Here is a 13,955-nt window from a genome sequence, read left to right as displayed (position 1 = left end):
GTGTCTCTTGCGTGCCGGACACTATACCAAGGGATGGAGACCCGTGGGGAGCAGACAGACTGCTCTGCTATACAGTGTAGTGGGGGATACAGACATGTAAATAGGCAATTAGAATGTAGTGTGATAAGTACTATGATTATGGAAATACTGCTTCCCTCTTTTTAGAGTATGTTGTACCAACCTACGCAGACTTGAAAGTTACACATAATTTTCTTTCTTCCAAATCCATATGCAATAATAGTCCCATATGAAATGTTTCTACTCTTTATAATAGTACCTATGATTTTCATTAGAATAAATAATACATGCAAAGCACCTAGCCCATAGCCAGTGCTCAATAAATGGTGACAGTCTTTATTAAGACACGGTTTTTTGGACTAGCACCACCTCTGACTTTTGGGCTCATTTTTCTCCTTTGTAAATTACGAATAATAATAGCTAGTCCACAGGGTCCTTGTGAGAGAAAGATGAGATACATAAAAGTATTTGGCAAGCTGGGGGGAAATTCTATTAAAGTATGAGTAAAACATGTTTTCATGGCCAGTCACTAAAGCTACAAAACTCAGTCCATGAGGAATAGTGTTACCCAAGAGGTCCTCATAGCCCATACAGTGGGCCTGAGGAAACCTTTTAACAGGTTCTTTGGGAAATAGCATTCTGCACAAGAAATTCTGCTTCATCTGAATCACCTATACTCTGTCCACAGAAAAACAAAGACCCTTTACTTGAGGGCTCCTCCTATCCTCTTAATTCATTCCCCTACCACATTGGGCTCACCCAGCCAAAGGCAAAAAAAAAAAAGCTGGAAACCTCCCAGGCTGGTTTCTAGTCTGCTTCGTGCATCACTAGAGTCCTGAGTCAGTGCCAAGGAGGCAGGATTTGTAAGGCTGGCATGTGTGCCATGGGCTGTCAGCTGTGTGGGCGGTGGACAGGGCCATGGGAGGGGCTGGAGCTGAGGGAGGTACAGGAAGCTGGCAGGGCCACCGACAGAGAATCCTTCCTGACTTCCTACTGCAGCAAATCCATTTCTTGAGAAAGGACCAGGCTGCCCCTGTCCTAGTGCCAGGAAGATCCTGACTATAGAATATAAGTCAGGAGAAGCCAGGAGGCAGGAGGCAGGAGGCAGGAGGGAGCAGAAGACTCCATCTCTCCAAGGTGCACGAAGTAGACACAGGGTCCTGAGCAGCCTTGAAGGAGGGCAGAGAACAGACTCCCCACTTCCTCTGCTGATTACTTAACTGGAGGGCCTTGGGCGGTCAGCAACCTGCACAACCACACTCCTCTTTCCCTGGAAGCTAGCTGACTGGAATGGGTATCAATTCCCCTCAGTGCATTTACTTCATCATTCCTTCAACTGATACTTATTGTGAGCCAACTACATACAAGGTACTGTCCTATACTCTGAAGATAAGACCAAGTCCCTCCTTCTAAGAAGCTTACACTTCAGGGGCAGCTGGGTGGCTCAGTGGGTTGAGCGTCCAACTTCACCTCAGGTCATGGTCTCACTGTTCGTGAGTTCGAGCCCCACATCGGGCTCTGTGCTGACAGCTCGGAGCCTGCAGCCTGCTTCGGATTCTGTGTCTCCCTCTCTCTCTGCCCCTCCCTTGCTTATACTCTGTCTCTCTATCTCTCTGTCTCTCTGTCTCTCTCTCAAAAGTAAATAAATGTTAAAAAAAAATTTTTTTTAAAAAGCTTACACTCCAGTGGAGGGAGACAGACATATATAGAAAGAGAGAGAGAGAGAGAGAGAGTCTTTACGTGCCTGTGTGTGTGCGTGTGTGAGTAGCAACAAAGGCTGCAATGGGGAAAAAGCAAAATAAAGAGAGAAAGAGAGTGACAACGGAGGAATGCTATGCTACATAGGGTGATCAGGAAGGTCTCTCTGAGCAAAGACCTAAATGAAGTGAATGAGAGTCATGAAAGTCTATAGGGAAAGAGCTTTCCAGGTGGAGGGAACAGCAAAAGCAAAATTCCCTGAGGTGGGAATGGTCTGAACATATTCAAGGAATGGCACGGGGCCAGTGTAGGTGAGCAGAATGAATGGGAAGAGATTAAGGGATGCAGCCAACGATGCCTGTGTGTGTTTAGGGATGTGGGAGAGAGGTCCAAGTGGTAGAGGAGGCAGATCATGTAGAGCCTTAAAGACCATGCTAAGGACTTTGTTCTGCGGGACATGGGGAGCCAGCCACTAGAGGGTTTCAGCAGAGGACTAGTGTGATAAATTCTGAAGACTCTCTGATGGAAACTCCACGTACTGTCTTTCCAATTCCTCTGCAAATCTTAAGGAAAAAAAGGCAAAGAAGAATCCTTAGCTCCAGTGGGGGAAAGAGACTCTACCAGGGATGCATGGAGACAGGGAGGCTGGTTAGTCAAGAATGGCTGTAGTAACCCTCTAACACAAGTTACTCAAACTCTGTGCCTCAACTGCATATATGGGGATAATAATAGTACCAGTCTCATCCAACTGTTACAAGGATTAAAGGAATTAAAGTATTAAGAATAATCGCTTCTCGGCCTTTTGGCTAAGATCAAGTGTAAACTATTAAGAATAGTGCTGAGTATCTAGGAAGTACTATATAAGTGTCTACAGAATAAAAATAAAAATAAAAGGTGATTTGGACCAGGGAGATAGTAGCAGAAATGGTAAAATGCGATCTGATACATTTCGAAGGGAAAACTGATGGGGACTGGCAAGAATAGGGAGTCAGTGTGAGAGAAATCAAGATGACTCCAATGCTTCTGGCTCCAGCAACAGAAAGAATGAATGTAGGGGTGCCTGGGTGGCTCAGTTGATCAAGTGTCTAACTTCAGCTCAGGTCATGATCCCGCAGTTCTTGGGTTCAAGCCCTGCGTTGGGCTCTCTGCTGACAGCTCGGAGCCTGGAGCCTGCTTTGGGTTCTGTGTCTCCCTCTCTCTCTGCCTTTCCCCTACTCGTGCTCTCTTTCTCTCTCAAAAATAAATAAATAAATATTAAAAACTTAAAAAAGAAAGAAAGAATGAATCAGATTCCATTTTCTGAGAAAGAAAAGACTAGAAGAGAAGAAGATTTGGAGAAAAATTTATATTTTGCTGTTGGACAGGTTTTGCTTGAGATGCCTATGGATATACAAGTAAAGGTGCTGATTAAGTGAGTAGCATGTAAAATTCAGGGAAGAGGTCTTGACCAAAGATACAAACTTGAGAGTCAGCAGTCTGTGATGGTCACTAGAGGTCCAGGCCTGGGTGAGGTCACCAGGAAGTAAGGGTTGGTGAGAAGAAAACAGGTAGAGGACTGAGCCCCGGGTTCCCCGGTGTTTAGGGATTGGAAAAAGGAAGAGGAAACCAGCAAAAGAGGTAGAGGGAAGACTGTCAAGGTAGGAAGAAAACCTAGAGTGGGGTCCTAAAGGCCACGTGAGAAAAGAGTTCCAAGAAAGACAGTGTGATAGTGGACAGATGGTACTGCTGCTGCCACCAGATCAAAGAAGATGGACACAGAGACCTGCCAACTGTACTCAGCAACGTGGAGGATGGTGTGAGTATGCCAGAGCTGTGGGCTTGACTGGGACAAAGGCCTGACTGCAAGGGGCTCTAGAGGGAACTGCAAAAGGGCTCATCATGCACTACATCTAGACCTCCGCATGGAGCATCCAGAGTAGACAGTCACAGAAACAGGAGGAAAGGCCTGTAACAGGGGTCCAGGTGCAGGTGGTCAATGTGGTCAAAGAGCTCCTCCAAGCCTCTTTGCTGCTCTTTTCTCAATGAAGTAGGAAGGCAGTTGCAGTTATGAGCTAGAAATGGGCTGGCAGGAGACATTGGAGTCTGAGCACGAAGGGGTAAGTATGTGAAATAATCTCTAAAAGAGTGTGAGGGTAAAATGGAAAGGGGAAAAGTAGCAGGATTTCTGGGCAAGATCAAGGGCCGACTTGTGGTAGGGGGGTCAAGAATTTACATGAATTTACAGCAAGCCCTGTAGAGAGTTCTACAGCTTTCTACAGCAAGCTCTACTGCCCAAGGGCAGGGGAGGAATAGGTGGCAAGTGGGATTTAAGCAGAGGTGGAGTCTTGCCAGACCAATATAGTGGAGCAACAGAGGGGCAAAGAAGTTGAGGGTGAAAACAAGGATGATGAAGCATGAAGTAGACTAGAGCCGTTTGGGAGGCATCCAGCATCCTTGCCCTTGGCTGATGACTGGCTCTGTATGAGAAGCTGGCAGGAGAAAGGGTTGAGAGGGTAGGAGGAGACTTCAAGGGCAACATCACCATTTTGCTCAGAAAGTATTTTTTGGTTCTTACAATGGGATTTAATGTGATTATTTTATTTTATTTTATTTTATTTTATTTTATTTTATTTTATTTTATGAGAAGTAAGGATATGATTGAGAAGGGGAGCAGCAAAAACGTAATACAATCGATCTCTTGTGGATGCCAGCGAGGTTAAAGAACCCTAGGAATCAAGCATTAGAGGGAGTGAACTGGACATAAAAGAGGTGGTGGCCAGACAACAGGATGGTTGAAGCTGAGATTAGGGAGCCATGCCCGTTACAAGGTCCAGGCAGGCCATGGAAGTGAGGTCTTGGCAGCAAACATGGAGGGAAAATCATCAGGCAAAAGAGATTAAGGATCCAAGAGGCCAGGGTCCCACAGAGATCATTTAAGTGGATACAAAAATCACCAAGACTGATGACAAGAGAGGAGATGGGAGACAGGTGGTAAACCGAGAGCTAAAATCTTTCTGGAATGAAGGGGAGTGACCTGGGAGTCTGTAGATGGCTTCAAGAAAGAGTAGCAGGTGCTATTGTATGATGACATGAGCTCCAGAGCTGGCATTTTAGGACAGGCGTGAGGAATAAGTCTGGAAGCAATAATAGGGAGGAAGGAGCCACCTACCCCACCTCCAGGCTCAAGAGTATGAGGAAGTGTGGGAGGAAAGGCAACCACCACATGAGGCAGCTGCTGATCAAGCCATGTTCCTGTGGGGGGAGAGGCAGGTACCAGTTAGAACAAGGAGGTAACGGGAATGTCCAGAGAAGGTGGGAGAATGTAGAAGAGTTTTCTGATGATGGAATATGAGTTCCAGACAATGTAATATTAGGCTCTGGGGAGCTGGTGAGGAGCAGGAAGTGGGTCAGATTAAGGCATGGAGAGCCATATGAGGATGGAGTTTGGATGGTAAGGAAAAAAGGCATGATGATATTAACCATGGAGGCCTCCATATGGGCTGCAGCGATGAGGCTGTGAGTGTTGCAGGGCAGAGAGTCGGGTAACATCACCATCTCCATCATCTCTCACTTTCTCCTCAACCCATTCCACCTGGACCCTGGGCCCATAACCCTACTGAAACTGCTCCCACTAAGGTCACCTCCATATTGCTGAAAGCAGTAATCCCTTCTCCATCCTCATTTTATTTGCCCTTTCAGCAACCTCCTACACAGATGATGACTCCTTCCTTCTGAACACATGCCTCTCTTCACTTCCTTGTCCCTTTACTCTCTGTCTTTCCTCCTACTGCCCTGACCCCTCCTTCTCAATTCCTCCACAGCCACACTCAGGAAGGTTGACATGCCCCCAGGCCATTGATGTGTCTGCCCTGTTTCACTTCCTTATGCACCTGTCCAGGTGAAAGCAGTCTCCCAACCATCCCCACCACCACTCCAAGTAGTTGGCTGCTACTAGACCTTGATATCCCCCAACTAGCAAAAGTTTAACTTTAAGAAAGACATAAGAGTTACTCATGCATTGCTAGTCATGGTGAAGCTAGTTTTTCAGTGAGTATTATAGACATTCTTGAGTTAGGCCATATGACAGGCACTGAGTGACATGAAAAATGTGTAAGAGAGTCTCTGCCCCCGAATTGTTCAGACCCTCTTAGGAAAACAAGACAGAGGTGCAGAAAAATATAATACTTCTGAATATGAAGAAATACCAACTATCAGAGCTGCACAGTATTTCCACAGTCTACTTTCTCCTCCTCATTTCTCAAAGCCATGAGGTAACTGACTTGACATCATACCACTAGTTTGGTCACCCTGGGAATTAGACCCAAGTCTCCTAACCCCCAAGTCGGTGCTCTTGTGGCATCTCAATTGGTGGTTGAGATAGAAGTTAAATACTGTGGGAACTGGAAGGAAAGGTCCTGTGCCATTGTGGAAAGCATGAATTCGAGAACCAGACTGTCAGGGTCCAAATCATGGATCAATAGCAAATCACAGGAACAACATAGTTATTATTGGAGTGACTTTGGGAAAGTCATCTAACTTTTCTGTGCCTCACTGGTTAAACATGGATAATAACTGTACCTATCTCACAGTAATGGTGAGGATTAAGATAAATTAATATAGGTGCTTAGGATGTTGCCTGGCTCTTAGAGCTATGTAGGGTTTTAAAGACTAGCAGTACTTGGAGGTGAACAACAGGAGAGAAGTTGAATGCTGGATGCCCGACTCCTCTCTAAATCCCAGAAGCCTGGCACATATCAGGGCTCACTGAATGAATGAATGAATGAATGAATGAGCCAATAAATATTTTAACATCCATACGAAAAGACATCCAGAGATCAGATAATCTACACCCCTTTGCACCACGTATAACGTCCACTGAAACCAGTTAAAGCCTACCATGACCATCACCATCAAAACACATTGATTATTTGCCTTTTTGCACCTGATGACATTTAACAACTCAACAGTCTAAGGAAGAGGAGCTAAAGACATACAAACCACAAGACATGCAAACGTGCAAAATATACACTGGCATCCAAAGGACAAAACAAAGTCCCTCGGTGGGGTGTAAACCTGGAGCACCAATTGAGAATCAAATGAAATCCTATCTCCCTTTAATGTAGGATTCCTTGGAATGAAGCCTAAGTTTCCAACAGGTATGAACTGGGTTAAAGGCAGTCTAAGAACATAAATCCTTTTGCTCTCCCCAAAAAGATCAGTGATAAAGTCACGGAGGCCACAATCTCTTCCACCACTGAAGACGTGCCCCAAAATGTAATCATTCACCCAAAGCTGACCTTAGAAAGAGCAGGGTTGGCTACATTCCAGAAGGAAAGGTGACGGATGATTCATTCATGCTTTGGTGGCTTCTCCCGGCTTTATGGAGCTCCTCTTTTCAGGGAAGCTCAGAGTGTGACACAGACCCCAGCTCTTTCTCCAGATCTCAGTAAACAGGTATGCTTTAGAGGGCAGGCATGACTGCCCCCACCTGACGGCTGTAGACCTCAGTGAGGGTGAATGCAGCCTACAGCTGGTTAGTGAGATTGTGGCTGACCCCAGAGACCTCTCTCCCTGGGTCAAATCCCTCTTGAGCGGCAGCAGGGACAAAGGCACCTGCCTCCCTGGGCCCACCCTTTCCCACTGGACGCCCCGGCAGGGCCACGCGCACCCCATCCTCTCCGCCGCGGCACTGGGCCTGCCCCCGTGCCCCCGCCACCCGCGCCCACCTTCCCGTACTCACTCCCACTCCTTGCGCCGGGCCTGCGGGGTGCTCTGCATCTTGTGCGCCTCGTGGGCCTTGATGATGTCGCGCTGCTCGATGAGCCCCCCGCGCCGCCGCTTCATCACCTCGGGGCTCACCGGGAGGAACGGGCTGGAGCCAGCTTCCAGGGCCGCGCCGCCCTCCCAGCCGGGGCCCTCGCCCTCCTGCACCGGGAAGAAGTTGTCGAAGCCCGCGGCGACGGCACGCGGGGAGGCGGGCAGCATGCCCACCTCGTCCGAGGCATCGGCCTCGAGCAGGGCGCACTGCTGGGGCCGCCATGCCTCCTCCTCAGGCAGGGCTAGGACGTGGCGGTGGCGGCGGCCCAAGGCCCAGGGCTCAGGGTTCCCGCCTGCGGCGGGGCAGGGGGCGGGCTCGGGCAGCCTGCGGCCTGGGCTCAGTCCACGCATCTCCGGCACCATCCCAGAACATTGCTCTGTGCAGGGGAGGCGGGGGAGACAGAAGGGAGATGGGATGGGCGGGGAAGTGGGGGGAGGGAGAGGCGGACAAGAGGGAAATAGAGAAGAGAAAGAGGTTAATGAAGTCGTCCTTCACAGCAAGGCTTTGGGCTGACTCGGTGCTATGGCCCAGGCCTGGTCCAGAAACTGGCACACAGTAGGAACTCTGTAAATGATCACTGAACTCAGGAGAATCCACTGTGGACCAGGCTGGGTGCCAGGTGCTGAGTTACCCAGAGTTAAACAAAGTACACTTGATTTTTGCCCCAAGAACTTCACAGGCTAGTGTAGAAGACGGAAGTTACAGCAACAGTCATGTGCAATAGTGATGAATGTCTCAGGGTACTGCTACAAGGAGAGAACACCAAAGGCTGTCCTCGCCCCAACTTCAGACAAGCTAGCTGGCTGTTCTCTCCCATTTGTAGTGAAAGAATCTCTCTAACCCTTTCCCTAGTGCCCCACGTCCTCTGGGGAAACCTCACCCACCACCTGCTGCCCTGATTCTAACACTCTCTCCCCAGGACAAGACACAGGCAACCTAGCGTTGAGAACTGGATCCCATGTATAGGTTCCTTCCTCCTTTCCTAATGTACATCCACCGCAGGATCTGGGGAGCAGCTGTAGAATCAGATGCCTCTGCTAGCATCTTTGAGCCTCCTTTCCCTTTTCCATGCCAGGGAGGATGTGGCCAGATTTGCCTCTGAAAGATGTACTCATCCAGTCCACACTGACAGGGCTTACCATGTGCCAGGCACTGTGCCAGGGACTGGGCACACTGACATGAGCTGGATTTAGTCCACATCCTCCTCGTGGGAGAAACGGGAAGAACATCGATTTTGACCACACAACATGATGTGCTATGATTGAGGCAGGCCTGATTGCTGTAGGAGCTCACAGTAGGGACATGGAAACCCACTTGGAGGTGGCCGGAAGGGCTATGTGGAGGAAATGGCCCTCATTCTGCATTTGAACAGAGCTTGCCAGGTGAGAAATGGGACCAGATTACAGACAAAGGGAAGAGCATGTGCAAAGAGGATTCAGGGAACTCAAGGATCAAGAGCTCCCATGATAAGTCTGAGGTCTGGGGGACAGACCTTCTGATGCAAGAGGACCTTTTTGAGATATCTTCTTACTATCTCCTTCCCAGCCAAGAGCCCAACACCTGAATTCTTGGCCTCCTCCCCACCCACATTCCAAGCCACACCACTAGTGACCACAAGTGACACACACACACACACACACACGCCCCTTGGCACTAAGCAGTGCCACATGCTCTACATGCTCAGAAAAGGCCTGGCATCCAGATCACTCAACCGTGCTTAGTGTGCACTGGGGACTGTGCTAGGCCCCCTAGGGAGGCACCTTTCCAGAATGCTACCCTCCAGAACCCCCACCACCTCCCCTGGTCTGAACTGAAAATCTCAAAAATAGCGAATACTAAAGTGGAATCTTTATGGTGTAGCCATACCATTTTGTCAGTGAGGACGCTGATGTGCAGAGAGGTAGAGACTTGTCCCAGGTCACATCACCACTCAAAGTCAGAGCTGGGAGAGAGCTCAGGTTTCAAGTCCTGGCTCATAGTTTTTCTCACTATATTGACCACACTGCTCTACCACATGAAGCAGAATAAATAGATGCCTCTCCCAGCCACCCCCACATCACACTAAAGTAGCAGGTAGACAAGAAGAAGCCGGGATGATCTTCCTGCCTGTGTGATAAAGCCTGATGTGAACACTGAATAGACCTGACTTCCCAGGAGAGAGGACCCTATGATATCCTCCTCTTCTGTCCCTGCCAGTATCTCTAGCACCTGGCCTGCTCTTCCCAGCCCTGCCAGCACCATACCCCAAGGCTTTGGTGATGCTGGGCTGGAGGTTCTGGGAACGTGCTGGTCAGTGCTAGATACTCGGCCACCAAGTCTGGGTCAAAGGAGCAAAAGGAAAGGAAGGTAAGGGTCCAGGATAAGCTCGGTAGGAAAGAGAACTGACGGGAAAAATACATTTCAGAATCTGCAAACAGTTGGGTGGGTCCCTAGAAAGAGTGATTCATGTTCTTCACATTGTCATTCTGTCTCAACTCTGCTTGATGGATTTTAAATTTATCCTTCATTCCTACGATGTTTAAATGTCTCTCCCTCACCACACACACGCACGCACCCCTCCCTGGGGTGCTCCCACTCCCTCTGCCAGGCTTCAGCACTACCAGAAACTCAAGCAACCTCCGGTTCTGCCACCAGGAGCCTCCTCTCCCTCATGGTCCTACATGGCTGAGATTCCTGGGCCACCCTCCCAGCTCTCGCCAGGCCACCGGGACCTGGCTCCTGGCATCTGCTTCCTGGCCCACTCCACCCTCTCTGTCTCCTTACTGGATTTCCCTTTCCCAGACACTTTGCCAATCTGAATCACATCTTTGCCAAAATTACAGCAGCAATAATATGCACTGCAGAGCTCTGCTTCAACGGAATCAATTTTACGAATATCAAAACATGAAATTATCTCATCTTTCCTTTAAGAATTCCTGTTAAACAACCCTTCTATTATTGATATAAATGTTCATCAAGGGAATCTGTCACCCCCACTGCCTGACAAGCCGGCCAGTCTCCTGCTCTGGCTATCATCAAACTGAGAAAACATTTACTATCTCAGGCAATTTAGGTGAGTTGGAGTCTACATACTCCAGGGAAGGACATTCGAGTCTACTCTATACTTAGTCTTCCCCCCACCCAGCCCCCAAGTTCTGGCATCCCTGGAGTTCCTCAAGTCTTATCTTTCTATATCCAGAACCTAGTATTGAGTTCAACACATAGTAGGCTGTTGTGGTGGCCATTAGAACTCTTTGCCAAATATTCTGGTCATCCTCCATCCTGGGCACATAGTAGCATGCACTTCCTGGCCCCTGTGGTTGAGTGGGGTCACGTGACCATTTTGGCCAATGAGTTGTGAGTAGAGTGATGTATGTCACTTCAAGGCTAAGCATTTAAATACAGTGTGAGATCTCTAGATCCAGAGGGGCTGGCAGACTGTTTCTATAAAGACCAGATAATAAATAGTTCACATATTGCAGGCCATGTAATTTTTGTTCAACTACTCAAACTCTGTTCTTATAGCATGAACACAGATAATATGTAAACAAATGTGTGTGACTGTATTCTCATAGAACTTTATTTATAAACTTTTGTAAACTTTGCTCTTTCAACTGCATCTCTTGGACTCCATCATTGTTACTCAGTCTATGTCCATGGGGGCAGGTTCTACAGCAGCGGGCAAAAAGAGGGAATGGAGACCCATAAAACAGAATCACGGGTGGACATACTAAATGAGAAGCTTCCTGAGGGCAAAGTTGGTGTCCTGTGGCCCCCAGCCCCAGCCCCTAATGGAAAGAAAACAGGACTTGCTGTTCTGAGATACTAGCCCAAGAATAAGCTAATGAAATCTCCAAGGGCACCCATCTTATTCCTCTAACCCTTGCTTTCTATCCACCTCTCTTCTTTTTCTTTTTTTTTTTTTCTTTATTTATTTTGAGAGAATGTACCTGTGCATTCAAGTGAGCAAGGGAGGGGCAGAAAGAGAGGGAGAGACAGAATCCCAATCAGGCCTTGGGGCTGATGTGGGGCTTGGTCCCACAAACCATGATCACGTGACCCAACGGAAATCAAGAGCTGGACTCTCAACTGACCAAGCCACCCAGGCGCCCCTCTTCTTATTCTTTATTGCTTTGTTTGGCTAATGGGCAGAGGATAGAATTTTTTTTAATTTGTTTATTTTGAGAGAGAGAGAGGGAAAGAGAAAGAAGCATAGAGAGAGGGAGACAGAGAATCCCAAGCAGGCTCTGCACTAACCATGGGGCTCAAACTCACAAACCATGACTTCACGACCTGAGCCAAAATCAAGAGTCAGATGCCTAAGAGCCACCCAGGCACTCTAGGGATGGGATTTTTAATTACAGCGGTCCTAAGGAGGAAAAATGACATATCTGAAACCCAGTAGCCCCATTAAAAACTGTTCCCTTGCTTGTCAGTCCACACAGAGTAGCAGGGTAAGGGATCTCCTTCCCACCCCCACCCCAAGCATGTAGCACTGCCAAAGCCACTTGAGCCACTCCTGCCTGCCTCCAAAATCTTCACTCCTCTCTGCCTTCCAGTGTTGGAGTCAAGATCTTCCTCCATGGAGAAATATTATGTCATTTGCACCATCCTTCCCTTTATACAGTATCAGTTTTAATTTTTATTTGTCTACTTTTGATTACTTCAGAAATAATGGCCTATGCATCCCATCGGCTTGTCCGTGCCTCCCAGGCCCAGCAAGGGAGTCTACCACGTTGAGGACATGCATCCTTCTCTCATTGGGTTCACGTCCATCCCACTCCCACCCCTCCACTGCTCACTTTCTCATTCCTCCAGAACATGTGCATCCTCAAGCCACCTTCTGAAAAATAGATACACCAGTAAGTCAACAAAGCCTATGCTCTTGTGAATGTACTGTTTTCATACCCTGAAAGTCTTGAGTCCTACAATGAGGAGGAAGTCTCCACTGCATACACCACCTAGCACAGGCTGGGAGATAGTGGGCAGAAATAAGACTGATGGTACTAAAAGGTGAGTGGTGGCCCTGAAGCTCTCCTGGCTTTGCTCCTTCTGTCTGCCCTGCACAAGAAGAGGGCAGAAGGGTCCCATTCCCTAACTATTAGAAGTGAAAAATCATAAGGAGGAAACATTTTTTTAAAATGTGACACTACACTACTGAGATGTCATGTTGAGTTCCTCTCTAAAAATGATTCTCTAGAGATGAGAACCGATAGGGTTCATGGGTTTTCTGTAAAGCAAAAGGGAAGGCAGAGAATGACCCTATTCATCATCCTCACCCACCTGTTCAGAGAGGAGACATTCCTGGTGCAGAAATATTCATCCAGGGATTTAACTTTTCTGAGTCAGCTTGCTACCCAACCACAAGGGAGGAACAAAAGCTATATGTTATTTTCATTTGCTGTGACCTCCCAAGACTGTGGTGCTCAAGCTTTAGTGTACCCCAGAATCATATTCACTGCTGGTTTTTAAATGCAGATTCCTGGGACCTCCCTCCAGAGATTCTCATGCAATAGTTCTTTGGTGCACTCAGGAATCTGTAGTTTTAATAAACATCTCCTCTACTAATCATGTCTTAAGAAACACTGTCCTAAAAGCACTAAGTAGTTATGAGAGGTTGTGCTAAGTTGGTAAGAGGTGTTGTCCTGGATGAATTAGGATATTAAATGCCCCTGGGACAGTGTCCCTCTCACCCATCTTCAGTCTATATCTACATATCCAGGAGTTCCTTGACCCACCCCCACTCCCTGCAAAACTCTATCCTTGCCTAGACTGGCATCGGTTTTGCCCATCCCACATTCTTCTCCATATGTCTATGTTGTTATGGTGACTGTTCAAGGACGGGCTAATGTCCAACTGCAATTTGACAGGCTGGTTCATCTTGAATGTAAACCAAGACCAAGGAAAACACTCTGCTTCAAATATGGAATGATCACTAAGTCTGCCAGAGTCCCTATGGAGGAGTCAAAAGAGCCCATGATCTGGTGTCAGAATCTCAGGGTTCAGGGTACAGTTCTTCCACTTGCTAGTCAAGTAACCTTTGGCAACTCTCTTCTCTTCTCTAGGTCAGTTTCTTCCATGAGGATAATAATATAATCTGTCCTACAGAAGTCTGTGGTGGGAATCAAGTAAGATAGCATCTGGGAAAGAACCTGGAGACTGTGAGTTTACTTACATGCCAAGTAAGAAGAGGAGAAAACTAGTACTAATAAGCACTAGCAATCTCCATTACACTATAATATCTGTATTATGATATAACCCCAAAAGTAACACAAAGCCATATATTCCACATATTCCAGATAGTCTCTGGAAACAAATATATCAAATACACTGAATACTGGCCAATTTAGTGGGGTATTAATTAACTGCTGAAATTAGCAACATCATAATATATACAGACACAGGTAAACAGATATATTTTATGTAAAAGGAGAAACCCTAAACATTGTGACAAATGATCGAT

At 47.4% G+C, this 13,955-nt stretch overlaps 1 protein-coding gene across 10 annotated transcripts in view; it reads right to left on the bottom strand.

The window, feature by feature from the left end:
• CACNA1E (calcium voltage-gated channel subunit alpha1 E) overlaps window positions 1-13,955 on the bottom strand; it is a 497,854-nt gene that overhangs the window by 381,050 nt on the left and 102,849 nt on the right. For all 10 annotated transcript variants that reach the window (XM_045452580.1, XM_045452585.1, XM_045452576.1 and 7 more), the window contains exon 2: window positions 7,436-7,889. In XM_045452580.1, coding sequence (XP_045308536.1) covers window positions 7,436-7,875 — 440 coding nt within the window. In that variant the 5' untranslated portion in view covers window positions 7,876-7,889. The remainder of the gene's footprint in view (window positions 1-7,435; window positions 7,890-13,955) is intronic.

This window comes from Leopardus geoffroyi, chromosome C3 (assembly GCF_018350155.1).
Source record: "Leopardus geoffroyi isolate Oge1 chromosome C3, O.geoffroyi_Oge1_pat1.0, whole genome shotgun sequence".
Classification (NCBI taxonomy): domain Eukaryota; kingdom Metazoa; phylum Chordata; class Mammalia; order Carnivora; family Felidae; genus Leopardus; species Leopardus geoffroyi.
The sequence above is the reverse complement of the archived record's forward strand: the minus strand, read 5'-3'. Positions and strand labels throughout refer to the sequence as shown.